The 21452-nt window shown below is 39.8% G+C and overlaps 1 protein-coding gene across 1 annotated transcript in view; it reads left to right on the top strand.

Moving 5' to 3' along the window:
• Positions 1 to 21452, top strand: part of prkcaa (protein kinase C, alpha, a) — a 153779-nt gene that overhangs the window by 2227 nt on the left and 130100 nt on the right. The window contains exon 2 of the mRNA XM_061722239.1: positions 1764 to 1795. Coding sequence (XP_061578223.1) covers positions 1764 to 1795 — 32 coding nt within the window. The remainder of the gene's footprint in view (positions 1 to 1763; positions 1796 to 21452) is intronic.

Below are 21452 nucleotides of genomic sequence, written 5' to 3'. Positions count from 1 at the left end.
CGGCTCAGGTGAGCCGAGCTGCGTCTGAACACAACCACAGGACCTCTGGAACGCTGTCCAGTGGACAGATGAGACCAAAATGCAGCTTGTTTGTCATGAAGCACAGTGCCACTTTTCATGAAAAAACCAAAACACAGAAAATCAGCCTAAATGCGACAAACCAGGTCAAGCACAGGGGTGATGATTTGGGCTTATTTTTTAGCTGCGAGACCTAGACGCTTTACAGCAGGGGTCTCAGACTCACTTTTTGTCCTGGACCACATTAATAGCATGGGTGGTGTCACAGGCCCGGTTCTCCAGCAAATGCCAGACTATTAACATGTTTCTACTTTTTTGTTTCATTTCATTGTGTTAGGATTTCATAAAATTGTTAAAGCTCAAAGAATTCAAAACCTCTTGTATTGATTAAGACATGGAGCCAACCCCTGGTGTTAAGGGTAGACAGAAATTAGATTAGAAGTTAAATACAATACACATGTTATTGTTGGAGAGGAGCCGGGGAAAGGTGACACCTTAAGGTGATTTCCCCTTGATCTGGCTCTTCCAATTAAATTAATTAGCAATACACATACAATTTGTTGAGAGAAGACAACGGCATTGGGGGGTCTGATCTGCGGTCTGTTTGACACCTCAGATGGGAGACAGTTAAAGGAAATGTAGAGCTGGAAGTAACAACGTTCGGGGGTTCTTTCCCGTAGCTGACTCCCTCCAATGAGATTCAGGAACACCCCCTTTTCAGTATAAAATAGATGGGATCGATGACCACGGTGTGCATTTCTCTCCGACCCACATGGTCTGACAGAAGTGTACCATCCGGCCGGAAAAACCTTGTGCTTGACATGATTAAAAGTTGTATTAACCTGTGACTCTTTCCACTAGTTTTATTTTGGGACACCAGACAAAAGAACACATATCTTTCAATTGTACATGATTTCCTCTAGATTTAACTATTTGTAATAGTTCTAAACGTATTACTATTGTAGAGGTGTCACAGAGATGTGACAGACAAATCTGCCTTCAGGCCACGAAAGGAAAAGAAAAACAAAATAAAACAGGGACAGGAGTTTGACATGCGTGCCTTACAGCCACGAGATAATGAGTTGGTCGTGAAGTACTCAAAATATTCCACAGTGTAACTAAGAATACTTAGCTTTTTACACAGTGTTCAGCATTTGAATTTTAATCATGAAATTTTAGGAGCTGGTGTGGACCAGGGTGAGTTTTCTTTACTCCCCTCTCTCACTCGTGTGTGTTTGGAGAATCAACAGTGCTACTATCCACTGACTTTTGCACAGGGGCACATCAAGTGTTGCTGAACTGCACAGCGGTCCCCACGGGACCGTTGTGGCAACTAACACGCAAACACTTATACTTTGATGGTGTGTGTTTGTAATCCATTTTCATCACACCAATGGATTACTTATCCAATTATCTTCAAATTTCTGTATGTACGATGTCATTGGCTAACACTAGATGTGTAGCTGCAGTTTGATTGGCTGACACTTGCGTCAGTGCCTGAAAAGTTGGACGAGCGTTTCCAAGGCGACGCAAGCCCATTATTCAGTTCAGCGACGCTTGATGTCACTCCAGTGGACTCTCTTACTGTCCACTGTCAAAACTGATGACGGAGAGCTCAAACTGACAGAGGGGGCACTTCGGTTTTCAGAAGAGTGTGTGGTTTTCAGCACTGTGTCCCTTTTAGATGAATGTATGTGTGCTTAAAGAGTGAACACTATTCCATTCAGTCTCCTCTCTTTTTACAGGGGTTTTGGAAAACAAGGATTCCAGTGCCAAGGTAACGGAGAAACTCATGTAAATATGTGTGTGCGCGTGCGCGTGCGTGTGCGTGTCCGTGTGCGTGTGCGTGTGCGTGTGCGTGTGTGTGTGCGTGTGCGTGTGTGTGTGTGTGTGTGTGTGTGTGTGTGTGTGTGTGTGTGTGTGTGTGTGTGAGAAATAAAGAGTGTGCTCCAAATTGATTTTTAAACATTTCTTTTTCTTTCTCATCTATGTTTACACATGAAGGACTTCAGTCACATTTGGGTCTTTTCTTTAGGACCATGAAACTTTCTAAAAGTTTAACTTTGTTCTCATAATGAATCAGATGCTAAAAACATTTTGCCCAGACAACTGTTTGTCGTTAAGTTTTAGTAAAACAAGTAATTGGCAGTTTAGACCCAGGCGCAAATTTACTGCATATTTGTGGCCAAGTGTTATAAATGAAGGCTCGGGTCATCTGTGAGCGTGTCGGCTTCTTGGGTTTTGTTGTCTGGTGTTTAGATGTACAATAGTATTTAGATTTCTTTTTCGCATTGCAAAACTTGGTCTGATGGCAGGACACAGTGTGCTGGAAGAAACTTTAGTATCAGTAATGTTAACTAAAGGCTGTCGGGGGACAGTTTAGACCATTTTACATTCATGGGGCATAAATTGAAAGCGATAAGAAGAATAAAGAGGAAGTGTAAGTCATACACACAGTTTCTTTAGCAGAAACAGCAAAAAAAAAAGAAGGTTCTGTTTATCACCAAAATGCATTGAGGGTTTTTTTAAAGCATGTATGTGGTTTTGTTTCCTCAAAAATGCTGAGAAACTGATCTTCTCCATCCTGCATCACGCCGCTAAGTGATGAATTATTATTGTGTTATGAAATGTAAATGACTATGAAAGGATATGAAACATCACACATGTATGCTTGAGAGTTTGTATGTTTGATCATGTCCATGTGCAGAAACACTTTACGCAAATAGTGGCCCGCAGCATATATTTACAGTGTCAGTCATTGCTCTGCAACTATGTATTCAACATTCAGATGTTTTACTTTTCTTTCTTGCGGCAGTTGGGATCATTGATGGGTGTATATGAAGAATGTGTTCTTTGATCCCGTTATCAAATAATAATCTTTAACCTCAGATGTCTGATTGCATGGGATTTAAGAGTCAAAGAAGGAAACTCTACATCTAGTGAATGATTTAATTGAAAGGACTTCTGTTCAAGTGGTTCACTGGTGTAGAAAGTAGTCTTTTGGAAAGTTAAAGATAAACATTCCCTCTTGAAAGGAGTTTAATCTCAGTGATTCAGAATCAGCTCTCTTGAGAATGTCAGGAAGAGTGAGCCATGCAAAGGTCGTAACTGAATCATTACTCAGGCAGCTGACTGTAAATGCTTATTAACGTTCGTGTGTCTTTAAGGGGCATATGTCTTAAATTGTACGGGAACATCCATATTAGCCCGTGTCGAAATGAAAATGTGTTTTTGGTTTTTTCCTCTCGGGCATGAACGCGAACAGCCCACACGTGCATGTGATCTCCTCTCGCAGAAGTGAGATGCAGCCTGCTCCGAGGCCTTTTCCTTCCTACTTGAAGCTCGGCTCCGTCATGAGTCAGGGTGTCAGAGTGTTGATAGTCAAACATGTTTTTGCAAAACCTGACGTTATTGTCAGTGTGACTATCGGAACTCTTTTCTGCTTTTTCTCGGAAATTTGTCATTCTCGTTCTGTATTTTTTGTTTCTGTGACACCTTGGGGCCACTAGAAAGAAAGCATATCAGAGAAACAGATGCTCTGGAGGTTTTTTTCTGTCTCTACATTCAGCGCTTACGTCACCATTCAAAAAACTTACTTATCACCCCATCATGAAGTTCATGCTTGGGACCTGTTGCATTGTTAATGATCCCATCTTATCAAGATGGGAGTGATTGGAGGCGATGCGGCTATTCAAAGAGAGAAAGGTCCCTGCTTTATAACACCTGCTCTGCCATCAAATATTAAACGTAAGATCCCATAAAACGAGGGTCGCATTCTCCAGCAGGGACAGCGAGCCTCTCAGTCACTACTGGAAAATGACAAAGTGATAAACTGGAGAGTGGCATTTCTATAACTAGAGTGACATTTAATTTTCAACCCTGCAAATGTCCCTTTTCCAAGAATAGGCTGTCCTGCTTTGTATTTCACCGTCAAGCATAGTTTAAAGTGATCTGAGCAGAAATTTGAAAGGTTTTATCCCACAAAATGGTGTAGAATACCTTAAGTGCATTTTATATGCACAATTTGTCTTTGAAAAAATTATTTAGAAATAAATCTATGAAAACGAAAAACAAAATATGGCAGGGCTTTGTCAGCTGGGATGCCACATTTATGATTCGTAGCTTTGAACTAAACACTTGAATGTCTTAAAAACAAGCTTTTGATTGTTTTTTTCTACATAAATCAGAAATTCAGCCTCTGGGCCATGTCTTTATTTTTACCGCTTCTAACCTCCTTCTCTATGAGGGATTCTGATAATGAGGCTCTGCGCTGATTGGCTGCCTGAATGACGTGTAGCAGGGGAGGGAACAAAGCCTCACTCTGGCAGAAGAGCAGCGGCTGCGTACACTATTAAACCATGTCCCATGTGATGCAAGCAAGCTTCGGCGACAAAATAATTTCCATTGCTTTATTTTTTTTGTATTGGACTGTCCTAACTGGCCGCAGGTTTAACGGTTTCAGTATGGACAGAGAGCGTCCGATGTCACGCAGCTCGACGCGATAGTCGGACGCTCGCATGCAGTTATGACACGGTGTAAACGACTCCCTGGGATCTTAAAGCCTGAATTACGGTTCTGCGTTAAATCGACGCGTACCCTACGCCGTAGGCTCTGCGTTGGTGTAACGCGGAACCATAAATCAGCCTTTAGTTACCGGTACCTGAAGGGGGAACGGGTCACCTCGTCTTCACACTAATTCACACAAGAAGATTTAATTGAATTCTAAACAGGTACACCACAGTTCTTTACTCCGATTCCTTATCATTTAATTTCTTATGTTACAAGACAAATGAATCATGTTAACTGTAAAGAAATCACAACACTGAATGTTCACAAATGACAACTTTATTGTTAAAAAGTTGTATATAAATAACATGTATGCACTATTGCTGGCTCAAGGAAGGACCGTGCGTCTTCTGAATGTGTCGTTGAACAGCTTCAGGTGCATTGCTTGGAAGATCTGAAACCATAGACAGAAGAAAAATGTATTACTAATAGAGCTCCGGTGTTACCTAACAGGTGAGTGGCTCCGTTAGGGGAACACTGGAGCCACCGGGGCCACTCACCGGTCCGGTCCGGTGAGTGGCCCCGGTGCTCCGGAGCTAAGCTAAATACTTAGCCCATGCAAAGATCATACTTGTACACCAATATAAATAACATAAAAAATAACGTCACTTACCGCTGACTCATGTGCAGTTGCCGGGTCCGTACTGTTGGTACTGATCCTTTTATGAGGGTAAATGTCCATGCAAAACCTAATTTTTACTGTGCCTCGTTGTTCAAACAGCCACACGATTCACCGCTTCGAAACAATGGCGGACGCTCCGGCCGGCGGAGTTAGTTGTGGGCGTGGTTTCACGCAGCGGATGCCAAACCTCTGCTCCTGTCGTGACATCACGACAAGAGCAGAATCTGAACGGCTCGTAGAAGTCACATGACACTGGATGGCTCATCCGAGCGGCTGTACAGACCCTGCAGAATTTGGTTGCTTTCCTCCTTCTCTGAGTTGGCAGGGTGAGGGGAGACCACTTTATATATGTTAAAGCAAGAAAAAACTTGTTTTTCATAATAGGTCCCCTTTAAAGGTATTGTGACATCATTTTTAACATGCTTTTAACACTATTAAAAGTCTCCCTCAAATGTGTCTAAAAGAGTGTAACAAGAAAAACTTCACTCTAGTACTCCATTCCTGGCTTTTTATGACGGTGTTTTTTTGCGCCGTGAAAAACGCTTCCTTTTTCCCCTTTCCTGTCAATCATTGCTCCGCTCCTCCTCCAACCAACCGCTACACACTTCTGCCGGCGTCTCCACACACACGCGCGCACACCGAACCACAAACACCGACACACAGCCCGGACAGGGCGACTACAGCCCGGGGATGAAGTCCAACCGGGACCAGAGGACCGGGACCGCAGCTCCCCGCGAGCCATACGCTCACAGCGGCGTCAGAGAGTTAAGCCGGGAGCGACAGGCGAAGCATGCACGGAAAAGCAGCAGGGCGAAGCAGACAGTCCACAGCAAACAATCATAAAAATAAAGGCATGCAAGCAGCAATGTCCCCTTATCTTAAGTCCAGTCAGTGGCCGCGGGTCTTCTTAGCAGTTTTCCTCCGGTGATGAGAACAGAGGGGGCTCTAAACAGCTCCGTGTTAAGCCTTATTTATGGTTCCGCGTTAAATCGACGCAGAGCCTACGCCGTAGGGTTCAGCGTACGGTGCGCGTCGCCACGTAACCCTACGCCGTAGGCTCTGCGTCGGTGTAACGCGGAACCATAAATCAGCCTTTATGGTGCGCTGGAGAGGAGAGGAGGCAGGGAGCTGGGTGGAGGGGGCGGTGATTTAGCGGGCCCTGACGTCACGGCCCGCCACCAAACCAGGTGCGCCGTTTTTGCACAGTTATGCGGAAAATCCCAGAAAGCACACAATACACTGAATGTTAAAAGTTCGTTGTTTTTTGGGTGTAATTGATGTCAAGACACCCAACAAAACACAAAAAATCAAGAAAAATGTGTTTTTCATGTCACAATACCTTTTAAAGCTGTTGGTTTACAATAAATATAGAGTATCTTAGAGGATGTAGGTAAGCATCTCCAAATGTAATAATTAGTTATTTTACTATTTGTATAGACTAATTATATTTCTAAAAATATAATTTAATAAAAATAAAATTTTAATTTTTGAATATGTCATGACCTTGCAAATGGCTAATAATTAATCCATAAAGCAGTGGCAGAAAATAGCGGCAGATTAACTGATAACTGAAATGACTAAATTAAATGCTGTTTTAAAAGTGGTACTGCACGATCAACAAGTGTATGAGAGCACGTAGATCTTCTTCACTGTGTAACACATGCGAAGCATTCACTTATTGTGTTATCCTGACCACAGACAAGTTAAAAAAAAAAAAGAGAAAAAGAAAGAGAAATCCAAGCTCTCAACCTGATACTTGAAATAAAATGCTGCAACAAAGTTGATGTTGTGGAAACAAATAATTTCATCAGTGACCACTTTTGTAGACGGTATCTGCTCTGTAAACTCTGTTTGTTGTCTCATGGTTTAGCGATCCTGTGGAGTCTCATTTCAAGGGCTCAGCGGGCGCCTTTGTGCGTGCATTTAGATAATGTCATAATATATTACAGCCTCCTTATTTGTTCGCATGTCACTCAGCTGGTTTATCGTTCAGAGTTTAAGATCACGCCGCCTCTGGAGAGCCTGGAAGTTGGGTCGTAGCGGTAGACAAAATATTTCTCTCTATTTTTGTGTTTCTTTTATGAGAAGTTGTATTTATCAAGGTTTAATCCATGAGTTAATCCGGTTCTGTGACCTGATTCATATTTAGTCAGATGGGCGCCTGAGTCAACTCTTGTCAAGAGATCTGTGTTTTATCTTTGATATTCATGTATAATATTCACTTCTTGGCCAACATTGTGCTGCCAGGTTTTTAGTTGCAAATGGAGTTTTTCAGAAAACATAGATGGTATTATAATTCCATCATCAACCAGTTTAAGAGATGAATTTAAAAGCTTATCTTTCGTTTGCTCTGGCAAAATGCATCTGGTTTCCTTCCTGTGAAAACAGATTTCCTCCCAGTCTCGCCTGGGCCGGGACAGTCATTGTTTATCTAATATAGCCCGTATTTAACACGTGACGTTTACATTAGACAAGCCGGAGAGGCGCTGCTGTAGTAAAGCTGTATTTTAGATCTACTATTGTGTCAACCTTAAAGGAACTGGTTGGTATATTTATGTCATGCTGCAGGATTTTAGAGTTAATATGATATGCTTTGTGGCTCTGACTGGTCCATCCACTTGTTCTGTATCTGTTGGTAGTGTGTCCCATGGGAATAGACCACAAACAGAGAGGTTTGAGACTGTTTTGGATTTGCACAGTTCTCTGATGATGGCAGGCTAATTACCGCCATATTAGCTGTGTCCTACAGTATTATTGTTCCTTTGTGCAGTTTTATTTGAAACTTGTCTTTAGTCCGTTTAACTCTTTTAGAACTGGTTTGAAGCAGCAACTTTAAACACTTTTTATTGGACATCCATGTTCTTTATAGTTTCTGCCTAAAATGACAGTAAATGCAAAATCAGTTTAGCATTATGCTGGTAAACCCCCTCGTTCGTATGACAGACATTTCCCATCATCTGAGGTAATTTGCCTTAGAAGGCTTATTTGAAGGTTTATTTGACATTACTTGTCTCTGAGACAGGTAATGTAAGTGGATGTGAGAGCACCTGAAGGCTTCCTCATCCTTCTGTCTGTCCCGGGAGAAAGATATTTCCTGATGGAGCGTTTGAAGTCCCATTTTCTGCTCAGCACACTAATGCTCATAGAGACCACTGGGGGATTGGCGCTGAAGTTTATGGATTCTTGACGGCATAATGATTTTTTTTTTGAATGACCTCAGAGTTGCTTAATGGTTTATTGGCAGGTTATTTTTGACTAGATTTTACCTGAGGCTTTTTCAATTTCTCTGATGGTAGTAAAAGTTAATGAGCATTGGTGTTGCAAAGGAACCCTTCAAGATTGAGACTGATTACTCATGTTACAGATTGCATGAATATAATAAGAATGGGAATAAAACATTTTCAATAAATGTAACCATCTGGACACATTCACACATTATAGCTGGCCTTTTGATGATTCAAGCCTTTTTTGTGCTTTTCTTTTTTTAATTGCTTCTGTTTTTGATGGTTATTCAGTGTTTGATATCTTTAATCAAACTTTTAAAATGTAATGAAAAAAATGTTTTTTTTTTTTTTCTTCCTACGTCCAGTAGTATACTGTGGCTTCCTCAAGGATGCTTAGTGTTTTGAGAGTAGTCACATATAGTTCAACACCCTTGTCATAGTGGTCACATTATGTTGACACGATTTTTTCTTCAAACTGGCTTGTGGTTATGAAGGATCTGAAAACGTACTAAATATAGCGACAACACGGTCCACAAAGTCGATGTTGGTTTCCGATTCTAAAGGATAAAGAACCATCCACCGCATTTGAGGTCATTAATTTATTATCTGACTCCTCGGGTAAATTTCAAAAGGCAACGAGTAGCTAATCTAGTGACGTTTTTCGGGTATTATTGAAGACTTTCGGACGCAAACGTGAAAGAAAATAAATCACGCATCCGCAAAGCTGCTGGTTGATCTTGCACTGGCCCATCGTCGCTGAACAATAATATTCGACGATTCATTTAATAATTACAAAACTGATTCGATGGCGCGCCATTGGCCTGCAGTCAGGATAAACGGAGTTGGTAACAGTGGACATGGAAAGGGATTTAGGGATTTTGTTGATGTTTTTAATCGGGTTTCTCTCTAATGAGGATCTGCTGAAAGTCACGGCTGGCCACACCCACATACAAAACCATGCCCCCTCATTTGAATATAAGTACATGAAATAAAAGAGCCATGAAATGTAATACGTAAACGTGGCATTACAAAATAAAAGTGTAATGAAATAAATAAATATCCCAATAAGAAATCATTTGTCATGAAATAAAAAAGTTGTCTTTTAAAAAATAAAGATTTTATTAATTCATTTGGTATTTATTTCAATTGTCATATTAATTTATTTAATTGAATATTTCATAATTTAAGTATTTACTTATTTATTTATTTAATTTTGAATGAATCCGTGTTCCATATGTGGGTGCATTCATTTTTATTTTGTTGTTTTGTTATCGTAATGGTTTCGATGGTTTCGGTTTTGAATAAAAACAAAAGACTCATTCATTAATTCATTCATTCATTTTTCCCCTCTTTAAATTAGTCACACTAATAATGTAACCATCAAAGTCTAAAACAGTTTTCCATTCTCTATGATATTGGTTTGGAAGAGACCGTGAGATAAAATAGTTTATCACGGACAAATGAAACCCCCGTGGTCCGGGACCCCCCCCCAGTCAGCTGTGGAACCAGGACCATCTTCTAACATCTGTTGCTTTATCTCTGCTCCTGTAGCGCCCTGCTTTTGTTTGTACCTTCATTGCCTGTCCCTTTTTTCTGCAGCAGCGGTACACCTGTAACAAAGACGCAGATTCATTGCAAACAGCTTTGATAACAGCTGATTTATTTATTTTTTTGCAGTAAATAGGCTTCCAGCTGTCTGTGTGTTCTTTCATCTGTGTTTATACTTGTTCTCTTGATTGTCCTTTGTAAGGAGACAGACCCCTGATGTGCCATTTACCCCGAATATTGGGGCACCACTTTTCTAGATATGTTTTCTGTTTTTATTTTCTTATAGCACAAAAATAAACTCACATATCCCCACCTCCTCTAAGTCCTGTTGATAAGTTGGTTCTTTTTTTTTTTTACGCGTGATTGTGGTTATATGATAAATATCCTAAACCACAATTCTGATTCTGTTCTAGTTCACGGTTAAACAGACATGAATGGAGTTTAACATGGCAGACGCATCATGTCACAAGTGTGCGTGTGTGTGTGTGGGGGGTTATGAGATGGAGAGTGATGGGGGCAGAGTTCAGCAGGGGCTATATTTAGAGAAGCTCTTCGCTCCCCTGAAGATATACACTGCTATGCATTACACTGGCTCTGTTTTTATACATAGCCACATATGTATTACATAAGGGCTTTATCTGGTGACATGTGTCATGTAGATGTTCAGAAGATCTCCAGGAAAATATAGAGGACCCTCAAGATATTCAGCCAGCACAACCATGCCATATTGGTGGTTCTGGGTCTTTATGACTTTCTTTAAATCAATCTAAAATATCAAAATACGTGCACCATGAAAGAATGTTTATGGTCATGGATGCATCTTGGAGCAGAGGCTTTTTAATCATTCTTGGGAGAATTGGGTTAAAACCAACCAACCACATCCCAAACTCAACCTGTTAAGGGCCTGTTATTTCACCCACGGATGTGTCTCGTGGATTAAATAGGGCCTGAGCACTGACAGTGCGAAGGCCCTATTGTATCTGTAGGAATTTTTTTTTTTCCTCGTTTTTTTTTTTCCCTCCTTCTTCTGACGAAATGAGGGCCTTTTTGCCCCCCTAAACGTGCCCCAAAAGTCACCAAATTTTGCACTCAAGCCAGGCCTGGTGAAAAATGTGATATTTAATGGTTTGCTATAATGGGCGTGGCCTAATGGCTCAACAGCGCCCCCTAGAAAACTTCGTGCCTCAAGCCCCACAATACGGTTTGACGTACATGCACGAAAATCGGTACACCATGGCCATGGCCTAAACCGAACAGGAAGTCGGCCATTTTGAATTAATCGTGTAATTTTGGCGCAATTTATGCCATTTCTTCAGCCGCTTCTCCCGAACTGTAACGTGTACCCAGGTGTGTTATACATCAAAATGTGCGTCTCGATCCTGCGACGATGCGCAGAAACACGCAGAAACACGTTGATTATAAGTTGGTAAATCTCGCTGTTGTATTGACCCGTTTCAAACTTTTTTGCTCTTTGTTGACTTTGAAATGGACCCAACTGTAAAAGGCTTCCTGCACTGACCTCATGTTAAGCATAGAAAATGTTTCAAACAACTCTTAGCTTTCTTTTTGTCATACATTTTGTCTGAACCGGCACAAAAAAGCCCAAAACAAAGCAGTGAGCTCTTCTGCGAGAAGTACATTAAAGAGACCAAAATTTCATCCATGTTCTCACAGAGCGGGAGCAGCTTAAGCAGCATAATTTGTTACTCTGTCTGCATTTACATGGAAAGTGTTTGATACACCTTTCACCTGAAGATATCTCAGATAGGCTCCAGCAGACCTCCATGACCCGGAATATGAAGAAGGGGGATGATGGATGGATGGATGGGAAAAGATAATACATAGATGGCATTTTTTTATGCATTGAATTATAGGTCACGTACTCTCTGTCATGTCAAAAGTATTAAAATAGGCATCTGCTTTGATTAGACTGTGAATTGTTGGTGAAATGCAGAAATCCCCTACCAAACCAGAGCAGCAGGAGGACAGTCCCTCCATTTATCACTCTCAAAAGCAGATCTCAGCCCATCTTCATTGTTCTTCTTTTAACTTTAAAACCACATTGGTGACATGGAGGCATCAGAAGAGACATTTCGTCCACAAAGGACAAAAATCCAAACAAAACAGTCATTATATCGTCCCACTTAGCGCTCCAAAATATTCCTTATGAAGCTAAGCTAAGCTCCTGTGAAACCATGTGCAAATGTTCCTCACAAATTGTATGTATACATATGTTCTTTTTACTTTGTCATTTAAATTGTATTCTATTTTTTATCCTGCTATTCAAGTTTTTTTTTTTTTATCTCATGCCAATGCACCAAATGGAGAGCTTCCAATCTCGTTGTTTACTGGATGTACAATGACAATAAAGGCTTTATTTACTTACTAAACTATCCATCCTGACTAGACAGAGGGTTAATGCTGGGATGAGCAAGCACACAAGAAATGCTTTGTTTCTTTGATTGGTAAGCAATTTATTTAGATTTTTATTCTTTAATGTAGCCCACTAAATATCTTAGCATGTGATGCTGCAATAGCAAATAAATATATTGATGTATGTTGTATATGGTCCAAATGTATACTCTACCTTTTTGACAATATAGACGTGATACAAAGCTCTTTACAGTATGTTCCTTTGTCACACAGTGTCATACAGCATTATTTATTATATAAACACTTATGCTCTCTGTACACAATGTGTCACACTTTGCTTCTACAGTCACACCCAGATAAATATTTGTGTTCGGCAATGTGTTGGGTTTCGTTATTTTTGTATGTATGTGTGTGTGTGTGTGTGTGTGTGTGTGTGTGTGTGTGTGTGTGTGTATATGTGTAATATATATATATATTTTAGTGCCGTCAGGCGATTCAAAAAAATGGATCTAATTAATTACAGGATTTATAATTAATTAATCTAATTAATCGCATGTTATCGAATTTGATTTCTAGGACATTACAAAATTGCAGTGCATGACTAATCAATTGAATACACTAAGAAGAGAAGATTTGAAATCCACATTTCTATTGGTGAAGTGTGTTTCATAAATTAAAAAATAACTTCCTGTTCAGTTGGTCGTGCATCTGTGTTCGTTGGCCTGGGGGACTGGTTTTAATACGGTTTGGTCATGACACCATTCCTCCTTGAGGCTTTCGTCTTCCACGATTGAAATTGGCCTGCAATCAGCAACACACTTTGCGATTGAGTTTGTCAGTTTTTCTCTCGTGGCTTTGCTCATTCGTTTCCCAGATTCTTCAAGCGTGGGTTGGTGAAGTGAGCTCACGCTAGCACTAGTACCTGTAACGTTTACAGTGGAACTTGTCCGGACATGTTTATTGTTTAAATGATAATTCAGGCTGGAGCAGCTCCGGTGATAGGAAAATTATTTTTTACAAAATGTACAAATCACCGCGTTCTTGTTGATAGTCCCGTCTTCTTTATTTTTATACATAAACTTGCCGTTCAAAGGCCCTAGCAAAGATTTGCTCACCTCGCCCCCCTGAGTCGCGTCCATGTCTGTCACCCTGCTTTGTTTGATTGACTAGCAACGCAGGTGGGAGGTGACCAGCCACTGCCAAGTGGCCTACGGGTCTCTCAATGGGTCAAATTTCAAATGCTTGTGCATTTTTCCACTCATAATTAATTGCATTAATTTTCATAACGCGTTAATTAGCCGTGTAATTAATTAATCTAATTAACGCGCTAAACTGACAGCCCTAATATATGTGTGTGTGTGTATGTATATATGTATATATGTATGTATATATATATATATATGTATATATATATATATATATATATATATATATATATATATATATATATATATATATACATACACCGGTATATACTGTATATAATGTATGTGTTTACCTGCCACCACAAGCTAAACTGCCTAATGTGAAATCTTAGGGGAAACACTGGATAGACTTTAAGTTTGCTCTAAATCAATGTCTAGGTGATCTGAAGCAGATCCCTCTGTCTTGACATGGACATTCAAGTATACGGGAAAAACTAAAATCCAAACAGAATAACATTTATAAAATCCAAACTGCAGCTGTTAACTAACAGCTGGGGTCTGAACAGCATTGGACGTAAAGTGTGTTGGCATTTCGGATTTCCCTAAAAGCCTCTCACCTCTCTTCCTGTTGCAGAACAATCAATTCAGAGCAGCTGCATTAAGATTAGACTAATCCATCATGACAATCTGCATTATTTATCACCTTAATTCCCACCATGCATTTCGGGAAATGCTATGTTGGATTCAAAAGTGTCCCTCCTAGCTCTGATGTGTTTGGAGCTGCAAAAGGTAGTGTTTGTATGACCAGTCATATTTTTTACCCAGGAGAGAGAATATATTTCATATGTTAATCTCAGTTCTTAAAAAATGAAAAACCATACATATTTCTTTAAACTTTATATGTACAGTTTAAAGACTAACTGCAGTGCATTTTTCTGTTTTTCTGAAATTGGATTAGATTTCTCTGTGTGTCTCCAAGGAGCTCAAACCATGCATTGGTGGAGATTTGTTTGTCTCTTGGCAAAGGACAACTCCTGCTTGGGGGAAATGTATCCTCTGAGAGTTTCATCTCATGAGATGAGCCTTGTTCACTTCCTGATTGCATGCTGTCTTTATTGAGCCCTAACTTGCTTTAGATAAAGGGATTATAGTGCAGGAAGTGGAATAACTGAGCAACCAGAGGTGGGATAACATCCATGTTTCTCCTGTAATGCTTATATCCGATCGAAATCTGAATGGTCAGCATTTTCTGCAGCTTTTTTTTTTTTTTTTTTTTTTTTTAAATCTGTGGGGCCCAGGACGACAGTGTAGCAAAAACCACAGGGTTTTGTTGTTAACTTTAATGCTTCTAGATTTATAAGCTTTCCTGACTGAGGTACCAGGTTTTAATATGAGACTATTTGTTGTTGAGTTTATTTACATGTGTTTAGCACATATGAAACCCCTTGATTTGATTGCCCATGACAATCAGCCATCTGTAATGGATTAAACACAGTTCAGATTGTTCTGGTATTGCAGTGCATCTCTTGGGCACATTTCCCCCCTCCTATTGAATGACTATGAAATTTCACATTTTACAAACATGTATCAGTACTTTCTAGACGTTCACACTACTACTGAAACTTCCTCAGCATAATCAGTATCAATTATGCTGATTCTTTATTTAGTAAGATATTTGTGGAAGGGAATGTGAACTTCAGATAGGCTTGTTTTTATCTGAGTTGGGGAAGAAATTAAGATGAACATTAAGTCCATGTGGTGTCCAGTTAAACACAGTGCCAGAAACTGCGTGTTGTGGTTGCTCCTCTTTGCTTGCTCAGATCTTGAACTCCTGCAGGAGGAGGTGTTTGTCATTTACATCCTAATGAACTGAAGTTGAGTATATACCATAATGAAGCCAAAGCCTCATTGTTAGAAACATTATAGGGATTCTAATTTATCTTTATTCATTGTGAGATAGTTTTATTAGGCTGTAAAAAATGTGCAATGTTTATGATAGCGCATTATCGTTAGTATTGTTATTCTATCACTGTAGTAACGTTGGTGATATATAACTTTTTACAGCAATAACATAACCATAAAACATGTGACTTCATTTATTCATATGGTTATCGGAATTTTGAGTCATAGTTTATGGAGATGTGTGATGATACTTTATAACTTAGACTTGATATTTTAGTCATAATAATAATATTATAAAATAATAATCTCTTTCTTCCTGGAATGTTTGTTCCAGGGTTATCACAACACAAGACCATCCGAGGGATCCTACAGTTATGGACATTTTAAATCCCCAATCAGCCTACTTTAGAGAGCTCAAAGTTCTCTAAATCGAACTACGTTTATCAGTTCTAGAGCAGCACAAAAGAAAAAGGTAAAGATGAGGTATTTTGAAGTTGACAGGAATGGTATTGAGAACCATTGATGAGCTGGTGTTAGCAAAATTCTGATAAGGTCTTTGAGAAACAGCACATTTATCACTTTATGTACTTTAAATTAATTAAAACCATCTACTAGATGGTAGATGTTTATGTTTCTTTGACTAGTAAGTCTAATTTCTGTACTTCAGTCATGGCTGAACATTAGTGTTGGTTAATGTCAACACATGGAATCTGAATCCAGAAAAATGCACAAATTGTTGTTCCATGTCAGAGACAACCCTTATAAACAAACACATGCTTGTAGTGGCTTCAGCTGCTGCATCTCCAGTGCAGCCTCTCCTGGCTGAGGCCCTGTCGAAATGTGCTTACCAAAATGCGTTTGCAATTACCAACTCTAGGCATAATTAACAGTAATTTAAAACTCTTCTAACTCATGTGAGATGCTAAATGACTCGCAGCGTATTGTAAGATCGTTAGCAGCTGTGTCTTTTGCAAGTAAAAAGAAAACTCATTCAGACTTTTTTGTTTGTTTTTCCTGTAACGGTTTTATTCCAGTTACAGTGAAGAGCCTAGTTGCTGCCAACACTTCTTCATCTCAGTTTGTCTTCACCACTCTGCTGGTTATGTGTCAGAAATAGAGGAGAATCTGCTGTTCCAGCACAAATGAGACCAAAATGCTGTAAAGAACATTCAGCATAACTTTCTGCACACCCAGCCATTCAGACGAATACAGATGTGACAAATTAATAGGAAGAAGTGAATGTCCTAAAGGGCATTAGGTCCTGTTGTTAAATCTGCATTCAGACGTTTGACAGTGGTATTTTGGTGGGTGGAGTTGTATCATATGTGCTTAATGGGAGATTAGCAGGAGCTTTTAATGGAATTGAAGACTCAGACAGTTATTTCTTTCTTTCTTTGTGAATGAGAACACCTGTTGTTCTGTCATTTGGTCGTAGGAAGTGTGTCAGATTACTGGGATTAACTTTTATGGCTGGGTGTTAGCATCAGAAAACAGTCCTTAACGGCACCTCTGAACTTCTAGAGCAACTTCCAAATCCCACCTCTGTCTGCAGGCAGAAGAGACCAAGTCCCTAAGCAGGATCATCATCATCTGCCCCGTCATTTAAAACAGACCTCCGTTTGGCATCTACTATTAAATAAAGCTCCCACTTTTGATGTGCTGCTTTACACAGATGGTACAAATAAAAAAGGATATTACTTTCCTTCTGAAAATAAGAGGGCTTTTACAGCAAATAAAGATAAGATGAGTATGTGGACAAAACATGTTTTTTTATTTCTAATTGATCTGTGGAGAGAATTGTTGGTATGTGAACACAAGCTTCTAGGCATATTCGTGAGATGAACATGGAGACAGTCTCCCAAATGTTTCCGTACTTTTCATGAAGTGAAATTTGACTATAATATAAGATAAGATAAGATAAGATAAGATATCCTTTATTTTCTCCCTCAGTGGGGAAACTTATTTTTGTTGCCAGCAGTACACTTAGCACACACATGCAGGGGAGGGGTAAAAAGACTGAAAAGTCAGAAATAAAAAATATATAAAAAATACAAAAAATATATATAAAATATGTATATATATGTATATATATATAATATGGCTGTAATTGTCCAATCATCTTTCTAAATTCCCTGACATTTGATCTTGGCAGTTGGTTACAAAGTTTTCCACACACGTTTTAATTATCAGTTGGATTAAATAAGCTTTCAGGCTTTTATGTTTTACTGATTTACTGACCCACTTTCACACATTAAACCACAGCAAAATTACCAGATTGCTGCAATTGGTTGCACTGAAATCACTCATGGATTACTGACTGCTGAATAATCCTGATGATGATGAATTTAATTGAGCACCATCATCTCAGTCATCACCAGTTGTCACATCCATGTGGGTGCTGGTGCGCCTGACCAGCATTGTTTTACATTTGGCCTGTGTGAGGCAGTGCACACTTTGTCCATTCTGCTGTAAGTTTGCACCCAGATGCAATTTGTTGCTTGAGTTTTTTACAGCTCCTAGAATATTCTGGGGTGTAGTTTTTATTCCTTTGTTATGTGTATACAGTTTGTGCATAAAGCTTTGTGATTTAGATGCAGCATGAGCTGGGAGATCATGACAGAGCTTCTCCTAATGTTTCCGGCTAAATTGACAATAGAGCTCTTAACCATCCTCATTTGTGATATGTCCTCGCTGACACTTTGTAATGCTGCAGTGAAGAGTTACTTTAAGTCCAGTCTTTATTTCACAGATGGTACCATTAGATTATCTTTGTTTGCTTTTTTAAATGAATAGTAACCAAATTAAACAAACAATGTTCCACTTAAAGCTTGAGATTTGGTTTCATTTCATGACAAATCTGACTGGGATGACATCCAGCAAATTATACAGGGCATTACTTTATATTAATTCTCAGAAGAGAGAGGTAAAACACAGCAGTAGTGATACTTGGAAAATGTCTTGTCCTTATTTTTATTGTTTGAGCATAATTTGTGTATATTAAAATATGATTTTATGTGACTTCACTGTGTGGCTCTAATAACGTCTCAGGAGCTTCATTCCCATCCAGCCAGCTGACGAAGGCTTGATGAGTATGATCTTAAAGGATTGTCGTTCTCATGCGATTTTAGCAATAATATGCACCCTTTATTGTAGTTTCATCTATTGAAAGACACGGAACAAGAATACGTTATGTGAAAGCAGATTTAAAGCTTTTAAGAGGCAATTATTTAGTGTTTCTTTTGTCCCGTCTTCTTTTGACTCTTAGACCACTGAGACTCACTTCTACTTTTTCTTCTTCACAGTATTTAGACGTTCTGGTAATGATGTGTCTTTCTGACCACCGTGTGAGCTGAAGAGCCACAGATGCCAGAAATGTCATCAACTTCTAATTTTGACATCAACTTCATTCAGTTGATTTGAAATGGTGCGTTAAAGGAGCTTGAGGCCGGATTGTGGCAAGATTTATGAAAAAAATCCGTATACATTTTAAGTTTTCTAGTAATAATGTCAGATGAAGCGTTCCAAACCCAAAAGAATGATCCCTCTAGTGTATCTCTCCTTTGCCTTGAACAGGCTGTGTGCTGCAAAATGTGCTGCAATTCGGCCCCGAATTTCCCGCGCTGGGCTGCGGATGTGACGTCACATGACGCTGCATGTGCGTTCTCCCCGTTCTCCCGTGCCGGTGTGAGTACCAGATTGTATCGGGCTGAAATATTTTCCCTGGAAGTGTGCATTTTTTCCCCGCGATGGTATTTTTTTGCCATGTTAAGCTAGGAAGGTAGTTTTTCACCATGTCTTCACATTCAAAACGTCTTTTTTGGCAATTGCGGATTAATCAGTGAGCGCTTAGTTGACGTTACATTTTTTTAATTATATTTATATATTGTATTATGACTATTTTGCTTAGACATTTACAGATTCAACAATGAGAACATATAGAGACATACACTTCTGTAAAGTCAGAAGCAGCAGATCATAGTGGAGGTAAAAGGGAGAAGAAACATATAACTGCTGTTCACGACACGACCTTCTTTCAATGACTTCTCTCTCTCTCTCGGCTGCTGTAGTCACTCTGTTCCTGGTCTTTTCACGCAAACGGTCAAAAGCCAATCACAAGACGGAACGTCATCACGTACGGGAGACCTCCGATTAAAAAAAAAAAAGCAGGTGGGAAAAAAAAGCGCCGACACCGACTTCACTGTTGGCTGCAGTACCCCCAACGGCCGTCGTGGTGAAGGGTGGCGCTAGAGAGTCTCATTTCTTAAAAGGAGCCTCAAGTTCCTTTTAAGTGGAGAAGACTTTTTTCTGATGTTGATCAACCATCACAAAATAGTTTGCAGCATCAGAGGATTTTAGTCTCTGGCTGACCTGAATGCTCATCTTGGAGACCATTACTGAGGGAATAACACACCCTGGAAACACTGCTTTTCTGAGTGAGCTGGAACAAAGGGTGTACCTTCTACAGGCGCGTGCCACTTCGGTTATGGATCAGAGTGCTTTTAAAACTGAGAGGGTTTGGTTAATCCAGGGGGAGGTGCCCCGCTGAACATTACTAAGGATTAGAGAAGGATATTGCTGCCTGAATGCATTAGAGGTGTATTAGATAGCTCCATGATGGAGGACAGACTAATGCACAGGGTCTGAATTATGGCGTAATCTGCATTTAATTGCCATGAGTTTTGTTGTGATAATGGAATTATCTAATGGAAGAGCTCTGGAAGGGTTTGCATGGAGAACAAAAGGCAAGGCAAATGGAAAGGGCAGAGTTGCAGTTGCAGATGTGGGACTCCCACTTTAGGATGATTATACAGGCTGGCAAACCGGCAAGATGTCCTTTTTCTTTGTTTTTAATCCTTGTTACACAAAGATCTATTTTGTTACAGCTGGGGTTCTTTTCAACCATGAAAATGTCAAGAATGGGAAAATATTGAATGAATTCAATTCGACAGTATTGTAAAAGCTGAATATAAACTTGTGTTGTGAGAAGGCCTTGTTGTTTGTGGAATTTTCTGCTTCTCTGCCATTTTCAAGACTTTTAGGGTCTTTGTGATGTTTGTAGATGTTGTACGAAATGTTATAACTTGTGAGAATCCATCAATAGTAGGTCAAACACTCTTCTGGCTGCTTGATGAACCGAAGGGATTTTTTGGGTACACCATTGTTAATTTCATCCTTCTGTTGTCCTCAACTTGAACAAGCAAAAGACCGTGTCTTCTATTATATTATAAGAATAATATAATAATCATTTGTTTGTATTCTAAATTTAGAAATAACAGTAATATAAGCTTGAATGTCACAAGCTCAATCAGAGGCCAGATCATTATTAGTCCAATTGATCCATCCATCCATCCATCCATCCATCCATCCATCCATCCATCCATCCATCCATCCATCCATCCATCCATCCATCCATCCATCCATCCATCCATCCATCCATCCATCCATCCATCCATCCATCCATCCATCCATCCATCCATCCATCCATCCATCCATCCAAGTTTTTCATGCAGCCTTGACAAATCTGACTTAGACTTAAAATGGGTCAAACAAATAATAAAACTTTTGGTGCGTTTCCACTAGTACCTAGCCGGCTTGACTCAACTTGGCCTACTTTTGTTTCCACTACAATCCAGTACCTGGAACAGAAGTAGGTGGGGTTGGAGCAAAGCTGCTGTGATGTACTTGATTGTGTGACACAAACGAAGAAGAAGAAAACAACACCAAAGATGTAGAACATGGAGGAGATATTATATGTGCTGCTTGGTCTGTGGCTTGTGTTTAATCCACAAACAATTGAGGCCCTGTTCTTCCCTTTTTATCTCTGCTGAGAGTTGCACATGCGCATTTGAGTATGCACCTGGTAAACAATATGACCGATGCGACACCATGGCGACTGGCAGTAAAGTTCGTCAAAATATGTATCTTTGCCTTTCTGTGTGGAGTTTGCATGTTCTCCCCGTGTTCCCTTGGTAGCTAATGTGAGCTACCCTCACAAAAACATGCACACAGTCCTGGGCTATACATGCCCCCTCTGGCCAGCCGGGGCGCCAGATG

This window comes from Cololabis saira, chromosome 1, assembly GCF_033807715.1.
Source record: "Cololabis saira isolate AMF1-May2022 chromosome 1, fColSai1.1, whole genome shotgun sequence".
Lineage (NCBI taxonomy): Eukaryota > Metazoa > Chordata > Actinopteri > Beloniformes > Belonidae > Cololabis > Cololabis saira.
This window is presented reverse-complemented; position numbering and strand designations above follow the sequence as displayed.